The 9107-nt window shown below is 48.2% G+C and overlaps 1 protein-coding gene across 2 annotated transcripts in view; it reads left to right on the top strand.

Annotated features, from left to right (window-relative positions):
* The window catches only part of LOC144612293 (regulation of nuclear pre-mRNA domain-containing protein 2-like), a 56178-nt gene extending 49172 nt beyond the window's left edge, over positions 1-7006 (top strand). The window contains exon 11 of one of the 2 annotated variants that reach the window (XM_078431865.1): positions 1269-7006. In XM_078431865.1, the coding sequence (XP_078287991.1) occupies positions 1269-4165 (2897 nt within the window). In that variant the 3' untranslated portion in view covers positions 4166-7006. The remainder of the gene's footprint in view (positions 1-1268) is intronic. The other variant, XM_078431866.1, reaches the window with a different exon arrangement.
* The last annotated feature ends 2101 nt before the right edge of the window (positions 7007-9107 follow it).

Raw genomic sequence — 9107 nt, forward strand, 5'->3', positions numbered from 1 at the left:
AGTTGTACATTTACACCAGGCCAATTAACACACAAACCTGTACATCTTTGGAGTGTGGGAGGAAACCGAGCATCTCGGACAAAACCCACGCAGGTCACGGGGAGAACGTACACAGTCTTTACAGACGGCACCCCTAGTCAGGATTGAATCCGGGTCTCTGGCGCTGTGAGGCAGCAGCTCAGCATCTCAGGAGAGAAGGAATGGGTGACGTATCGGGTCGAGACCCTTCTTCAGACTGATGAGTCTCGACCTAAAACTGATGAGACCGATGAAAGGTCTCGACCCGAAACGTCACCCATTCCTTCTCTCCCAAGATGCTGCCTGACCCGCTGATTTACTCCAGCATTTTGTGTCTACCTTCAATTTTAACCAGCATCTGTAGTCTTTTTCCTACACTGTCCAATCCATGTACCTATCTAATTGTTTCTTAAACATTGCTATAGTCCCTGCCTCAACTGTCTCCTCCTCAGGTTCTGATGAAATCTTTCCCCCTTCACCTTAAACTGACATCCGCTGGCCATACTTGTAGCGGCGTATAGCTGCGCCACTGTTCATATTTCATACATGCCGCTACAAGTATGACCAGCGGACGGACGTTTAAGATGAATGGGGAAAGATTTCATCAGAACCTGAGGAGGAGACAGTTGAGCAACTATAGCGACGTTTAAGAAACAATTAGACAGGTACATGGATTGGACAGTGTAGGAAAAAAACTACAGATGCTGGTTAAAATTGAAGATAGACACAAAATGCTGGAGTAACTCAGCGGGTCAGGTAGCATCTTGGGAGAGAAGGAACGGGTGACGTTTCGGGTCGAGACCCTTCATCGGTCTCATCAGTTTTAGGTCGAGACTCATTAGTCTGAAGAAGGATCTCGACCCGATACGTCACCCATTCCTTCTCTCCACAGATGCTGCCTGACCCGCTGAGTTACTCCAGCACTCTGTGAAACGTCACCTATCCATGTTCTCCACAGATGCTGCCTGACCCGCTGAGTTACTCCAGCATTTTGTGTCTACCATGGATTGGACAGGTTTAGAGGAAAAGGGGCTAAATAGTAGCACAATCTCCCTCCTCCCCCTCTTTCCATGCTCGGTGCTCCTGACAATAAACTAAATTAAACTAGATTCTGGTTATTCGTAGATTGCAGAGAGGAATTTATAATGCAGCTTATTCTCTGTAAACCGTTCCTCTCTCCTCCCTTGTTTTGTTACCCAGAGTGCAAACTGGTCAACCAAAAAATCTGACATTTTGTTTTCTCTCATTAGGTCTCTCATCGCTACTTCAGAGTGTGACAGGGAATACTTCTGTCCCATCCAGCAGTGCAAATCAAAGCATTTCTACCCCCACAGCGGCAAACGTCACCAGTCCATTGGACAAAAACGCTCCCGTTAATTCCAGCGCCCAGCCTACGATTCAAGGGCTTATTGGTTGCTCTCCCAATTCACCCGCCTCTGAAGTTTCCTCTGCCTCCTCAGTGAACTCTGCCCCGGTAAACCATAGTCCTGCTGTGCCCAACACGAGCTTGAAGCCGCCGGCCAGCGCTAACGTACACGAAGGTTCCCTTCGCAACGCCACCGCGTCTTCGTCAAGAGGAAGCTCGGCCAGAGAGAAGGCATCCGCAGAGGCAGTGGCGGCAGAAACCAAAGTGCGGCCACCCTCGCCGTCGAGTCTGGAGTTGAAAATCCACAACTTTCTGAAGGTCAATCCGGGCTTTAAGGCCTTGGATCTGAATATCCCCCTCCTGAGCAATTTGGGCTCGAGTGACTCCAAGAGTCTCTTGCAGCCTTCCGAGGGGACTCGCAATCCCAGCAGTTCCATTCTGGACAACCAGGACGGAACGCCGGTCAGAGACGAGCGCGGTGGCACTCCAACCCAGGATGAGATCATGGACAAGCCAGCATCAACAGGCACTATTGATCCAATGTCCTTGCTGTCTAAGCTCATCAGTCCGCCCTCCTCTTCAACCAGTAGCACAATCTCCCCCCCACTTTCCATGACACAAAACATAGATTCTGGTTACTCAGAGATCTCCAGTACAGTGCCTTACCAAAGCGATGCTTCATATAATCGTGGAAGGAGTTCATTCTCTTCCTCTTATAAATCCTCCGAGATGTGGGAAGAATCTTCCCCCCGCAGAGCCTCTCCCCAAGAACAGTTTTACGCGGGTGAATCCTGTACTGATTTCGATTTCGCCGGACCGCCGCTTTCTTCGGTCTCCAATTTGTTGAAACAGCCCGCAAAATCTATCCTCAAGCCAAACAAACCAGGTGATCAGATGCAGAATCCCAATGAGTACCAGTCTATCTCTGACAGCTACAGTCGCCTGAAGTCTGTGTTCTCCAAGCCCATGAAATCCATCCTTAAAAAGCAGGAGGTCTATGGCAGTAGGCCAAATAGCAGCAAGGGGTATAGGGAGGATGATCAGGATATTGACCTTGAGAACCTTCCCTCGCCAGGTCAGAACAATCAGTTCTTTCGCTCCGACTCCAACAATATCATGCTGCAGTCCACCTTCTCAGACATGTCGCATTCAGGGCCACTGCAGAAAGGGTTTCCCGACTCGCTGTCTTCCCCCCTCTCCCGACCATCTCCCTCTTCGCAAAGTGCCGCACCCGGTCCCTTCAGCCGCATGCCTGGCTCAGCCATTGACAAGGCCGTGACTCTGGGCTCGCCCGTCTCCTCCACCTCCACCATCGAGTTCAAGAACATGTTGAAGAACGCCTCTCGCAGACCGGCCGACGACAAGCCCCTGGAGAGCCCCGTCAGTCCCGCTGCATCGGGGGGCCCGGGCGACAAGGGGAACCCGCCCATGTTCGCTCAGTCTGGGATGGCGGAGAGCACCGAGGGGGAGCAGCACTGTATTGAGACTCGTATCTCCACGTCCGACTTACCAGAGAACATGGAGGAGAAGGGAGCCCCCATAGAGACGCTAGGTTCCAGTACCCTGTCGGTTGGGAGGGTAATGATCGGCGAGCCCATCCAGACCCTGGACTCCAGCCGTGGGTCGGGCAGGGGCAGCATGAGCCATGGGAGAGGGGGGTCCCGGGGCAGCTGGTTTGAACCGAGCGAAAGCATCTCAGACTTTGACGACGATTCCTCCTCCATCGAAGCCTCTGAGATGGCCCAGGGCGTCCCCCCCAGCTTCAGAAGCCAGTTTGAAGACCGCAGGCACCAGTTCACTGACACGCCGAGCGGCTACAGGCCCAACAGCTTCGGCAACCCCTTCGACAGGCAGGGCCAGCAGATTGGACACCGCCCCTCCTCGAGGCACGATCACCACGGCCCTCCGCCGGTCCCCAGCCGGGACCACATTGGCCACCCACCCAGACCGCCTCCACAGGACCACATCGGGCCTCCTCCAGTCAGGCCCCCGGGGCCTCCGCCTGACCGCTTGGGCCCTCCTGTCCCGTCCCAGGACCACATGAGCGGCTCGTCGGGCTCCCACCGAGACCACGGCTCCTTCCCTGGTTCTTCTCAGGACCACAGTGGGCCACCGCCTGGTTCCTCCCACGAGAACATCGGGCCGCCGAGAGACCACGTGGGGCCGCCACCACCCGCGACCTCCGTCGACCACATTGCCCCACCCTCCGGCCCGCCTCCTGACCGCTTTGGACCCGGTCCACCTCCGAGGGATCACCTGGGACCCCCCCCAGTGCCCCCTCCTGGCCCCCCTCCTCTGGACCACCTGGGGCCGCCTCCCGGTCCCCCGCCCCGCGACCATCTGGGGCCCCCTCCCATCCCCCCTCCTGGCCCCCCGCCCCGCGACCATCATGGCCCGCCACCCCCTGGACCACCGCCCAGGGAGCAACTAGTCCCCCTACCGCAGGACCTCCTTGGTCCTCTACCTGGTTCCCCGCGGGACCTACTGGGCCCGTTGGCCGGACCACCTCGAGAACTCCTTGGCTTGCTCCCCTGCCCCCCGAGAGATTTCCTCAGCTTGTCCTCCCGCCCCCCAGTGCAGCGCTCTCCGCGCGATTACTATGGGCCTCCTTTCGGAGCCCAGCAAGACTACGGTGGCTCTGGTAGGTTCTACCACAGAGAATTCAGAGGGTCCTACAGGCCAAGGGAAACATTTCAGAGTGGGAAGCGGCCTGCCCTGTCCTTTGGAAGCCCCCCTTTTGCCTCCGCCCCTAAACGACCTTACATGCCCCCGCGGTATTGAACGTGGAAAGCCGCCGACAAATGTGACCCTTCAGTATAGGGGGGGTTTCGTGAAACTCGCTCATCTCTGACCCTTGCTCAATGAGCAGTGGCATGCGTTCAGCGTGGTGCTTTTAGGTCACCTACATGTCTTTTGTGTCCTCCCTTCTGGTTCCTATCTGATTCTTTCACCTGCTTTCTCCAAAGTTGACCTGCTGTGCGAGGTCAAAGATAAGTTGAGGTTGACATTTCACTACAGGGTCATTACAAAACTCCAGCACGCCAAAAGTTGACCGTGCACTAAAAAAAGCCTCACGTGGAACGAGACGACCACTTACTTTTACACAGAGAAAAACATATCGTAGCAAAAAATAATTACAAATACAGTCTTAGACTGTAGCTTCTTTAAAAAAAACCTTTGCGATTTTGTGTTTTTAAATTGCAGTTTTACTTCTGTACCAGTCACTGGCAGAGAGACAAGAGGCTCAAGGCAACTGGGAAACGTCTCTGCCTTCATTGAAAGCATTGCAAGGCCGACACGTGCAGACATGTTGTAAAGTGTCAGACCTCCAGAAGCATGTTGGGCACGCAGGTGGGGGTCTCATGCTTGGAGAGAAGGCCGGTCTCGTCTGCAGGCGAGGAAGGGCAAGAGCATTTGCGATCCATTGCCTGGTCCCTTGGCTTGTGCCAATGACAAGTCTGCTGACTGACGCGGGCAGGTGCAGCTCCTAGGTTGTTGGGCACCAGTTCCACTGCAGGTGGGCCCACGTTTTGTCAGCCCAAGAGCGAGCTGCCCCTGCTCCTTGCATGCCCTTGTGATGTTTTTTTGTCTCCGCAGCGGGGGGCACCTTCCCTCGGCGGTGCCCGTGAAGAAGCCACGCGGGGCGGGACGTCCCGGGACGTGCGGCGCTCCATCTTGCAGCGTGCTGAGACCTCCACCAGACCCGAGAGGGAAGATTCAGACCACATGCAAGTGGGACTGGAAGCAGTGGAGCGTGCACTCGGCCAACGCAATGAGATTCGCAATGTTTCTAATAGTATATTAAAAAAAAAAATTTTGATTCTTGTCTTTGGTCCTCAAAAGAAAAAAAAGATGGTAACACTTGGAATAAATGTTCGTCAGGCACATAACGACCTTCTATTTTAGCAATAGACTGACCAATCAGTAATATTAGGCTGCATAAAACCTAATTTTATGCAACATGTTTAAGAGTTTGATTATTTCAGTCCCTCGGCTGGTTGAATAATTGATCAGCACAAGCTTCCTGAGTGTGTTTTTCTTTGGCTTCCCTGTTTTTTTTTTCTTTGACCCATTCTGTGCCAGTCACTGTTTTGTCAAAAGCAGCCTGCTTGTCTCCCAAGGAAAACCTTGCTGAATAATCCTCGTTCTCTGTTTATATATTTAAAGTGGTAAATAGTAGGGGTGGGGAGGGGAGGGGGGGGGGGGGGGAAACGACATCCTAAGCAATGACTGGAACAGCTTTGAAAAACAGTGACTTTTAAATGATCAGTCTGTTTCGGAGCACGTTTTTTGTTTTTTTTTTGAGTTGCGTAATTGAAGGTGACTTTGAAGAAATAAAATGAATCGAGGTGCATACAGTGTATACAAACTTGGTTCCGTACAATCCAGTTATGCTGATACTGAAAACTGAAATGCTGTGTTAGTAACTGAATTCTTGACTTTTTTTTCGAAAGCTTTATCCATACATGGATATACATACAAACACACACACACACATTCACATGCTGTCTTGATCGTTACTTTTCAGATGAAATGTAAAATATATGTAGCAAGAGAAACCAAACCTCTTCCTTCAATTAAAAAGTAAAGATCAAGTCCTCCATTTATTTTTCTTAACAAGAGTTTGTAAACGTTTAGCCAGTGTTATTAATATGTCATGATATTTAGAATCTGGTGCAGAGTGAAGTTTAAGCTGTGAAGCTCATTTTTCAAAGGACAGGACTATATCCAAGTCGTACAACTACTGATTGGCCATCGCTTGCCATTTTTCATGTGAATGTCATTTCACTGGAGGAGAGGGGTAACTTTATACATCCAATATCACTGCACAAAGGAAGGGGAATGCTTCTGTAAATACATTGTTGAGTTAACACACTTATATTCATTTGTGTTGGGAAAACATCTGTGAAAGATTTAGCTGTTTTTCATCTCCCCCCTCCCCTCCCAGAGAACTTGTGCTTTTAGAAATTACCTGCAATTAATTAAAAATAAATTAGTCTAATTTTCTTTGGGGGGGGGGGTGACAAAAGATTCAGCATTTTGCTGCAAATAATGACTATTTACTTGAATAAGACATAAATGGGAAGAGTTGGTGAAATCTTTTATTCTGAAGACCTGTATAAATTTTGCTGTTGTCTGCATTTGGCTCAATATTGTAGTATTTTTATGCCGTGCCTAATGTACAGATAGAAATTAAAACTGGCATTTAAGGTAGCCTGGTACATCATTTACTGAAGTGCTGTCTCCCTCTCGTGAAGGTTGTGAAATTGATGTGCGCCTATGATTTGCCTTTTGAAAGCGGAAGCACTGGATGGGGAATGTTGTCCATTTGTGGACTTGCCTTAGTTGGTGCCCCTGCCTGTAGCGGCAAAATGTACAGTCCATGGACATGGCCAGGGACAGAGCAAAATACAACCTCTGCTTTTGGTTGCATGTTGCTGAACAGGTACTGCACTGGTCACTAGAATGTGGACGGGCCTAACTAAACTATTACTGAGACACTCCCCCACCCCCACCCCCTCGTTGTCCTTCCACAGAAGGCATAACCTGGCCGATACAAAACAGTAGGATGGCATCTCTAACCAGACCAAACTGTACTCAAGCTTTGAGATCCATTGCACTTTATGGAGTTATGCTACAGAAAAGAATAATTAAATAATCAGCAGTGTTTATATACTTGGGGGGGAGGGGGGGTCTTTTTAAAGTGTATCTGGGAACTGCTCCCCTACATTTCATCTGATCAAAAACACACCATGGTAGATTACAGTCTGGTGTGATTATTGAACAAGAACCTGAAAGTATTCTGTATGAAAATGACATTCTTCACTTTTCAAGACATGTCCACCACTGTGAACATTTGCTAATGGTTGGGTGAAACCAGGTGATAGGAATCTGGAATGTGTTGTATAATCATTTCTCGGGCAAGGTCAATAATTTCCATTGGATTTCTATCAGTCTTTTCTGGCAGTCTGAATAGTGGATTCACTGGGATCCGGTTTATTTTCTGTGCAGGCGAATTGTACTAATTTAACATCAGGGTCGCCCTCGTGTGTTTGGGAAAGAAGTTAGAACTGGCCCCTTTTTTGTTTTCAGTTCCTGCGATAAGATACCTGATTTAGCTGCCTCATCAAATACGTGTCTCTGTGCAGAGTGTCAAGGAAAGCTAAAGTGGAACAAAACACCATCAGCATTTATCTTTTACAGTTCGATCTCTTACAAAAAGGGTGAGAAAGAAACTTCAGAAATCTCAGACAGTTTCTAAGAAGCAATGTGAAGTCAGAGAAGGCCAATTTGCCTTCCAAAGTGAGCCTTTGGATTTAATGTGCTGGATATGGTCAGGGAATTAAAATTGTTCACTTGCCAATTGCTGCTTGTGCCCTTTGGTTCTACTTGCTCAATAAAGTGGGTTCTGCTCTTGATAGCTTCTTCTCTCCTATCGACTGTTCTGGAGATGCCTTTGTCTCCAGACAAAGGAATGGTCCTTTGTCTTTTCTTAAAGGTAGATTTCTCTTTAACAAGATGCAAGGCTCCCTACCAATCATCTATATTTGGCACAGCTTTGATCCTCTTAATATTTCCCCCTCTACTTTCTTTTTGTTCAATTTGTTGCTACGAAAGGCATTCCCATTATTAATCCTTACAAGTTACTATGAAGAACTTACAAGCAACATCTGCCTTTTCTTTGCTGCCTGCTGCCTTGATTTGTATTCTTGGTTAGGTCTCCATCAATGATTTATGCAACTCTCTTCATATTAAAACTTTTGGATTAATGCCAACAGGACAGACATCAAGAGAATTGAATTTCAATCTCTCTGGCTCAGGACATTTTGTTTCCAAGTATTTATTCCTTTAAGTTCATATTCATTGGTGAACCTGGGCTACACACTAATGCAACGATGGTTTATCATTTAGAAGCTATAAACCAAAATACCCATATTGAGAAAGCTGCCTTTTGGAATTCAAAGTGATGGGGGGGGGGGGGGGGGGGGAATTACAAGCTTTCAATATTCCTTTGAACCATGAAGTGCGCTGACTGGATTTGTTCCAAACTTCAGTTCGATCATTCTTTGATCAAACTTTTCTCCTTTGTGGAAGTTAAAACGTACCCACCTATATGATTTTCAGTAGCATTTTGTTTGAGAATTCTTCAAGTCTAGTCAAAATTACAGATGAAAATATGTCAGAAATATGCTCGAACTGGAAGATTCATTGTCATCTTTGGTGGCTTCAAAGCCACTCCAATTTTTGGGGATATCTATGTTCTTGACCCACTTTTCGTGCCTTGACATCAAGTCATGCGCTTTCCTCTTGCTTTGGACAAGGAATACTCGAGTTATTAACTTGGAAGTTATCTCCACTCTTGGAATTTTGGAAGACTTTCCATCAAGAAGCTTTAAAAACTAGTCAATCAGAGCTTCAGCTTTTTGTGTGAGTGCGAAGATCTTGAAGCTTATGAAGAAGGTAAAGAATTTTTTTTTTAAATTGAACCTTCAGTTGGCAGAATGATCCAAGACGTTTACTGAATGAAAAGCACAGGCAAATTGGAAGGACATTCAATGATTGACATGATTCCAGACACAAATTGCTGGAATAACTCAGCAGGTCAGGCAGCATCTCTGGAGAAAAGGAATAGGTGACCTTTCAGGTTGAGACTCGTCTTCAGACTCAAGATGTGTTTGAGAAATGAAAGGGTTCGGTTTTGGCTCCTGGATGTTAAATTGTC

The sequence above is a fragment of the Rhinoraja longicauda genome, chromosome 44 (genome assembly GCF_053455715.1).
Source record: "Rhinoraja longicauda isolate Sanriku21f chromosome 44, sRhiLon1.1, whole genome shotgun sequence".
Taxonomy (NCBI): Eukaryota; Metazoa; Chordata; class Chondrichthyes; order Rajiformes; family Arhynchobatidae; genus Rhinoraja; species Rhinoraja longicauda.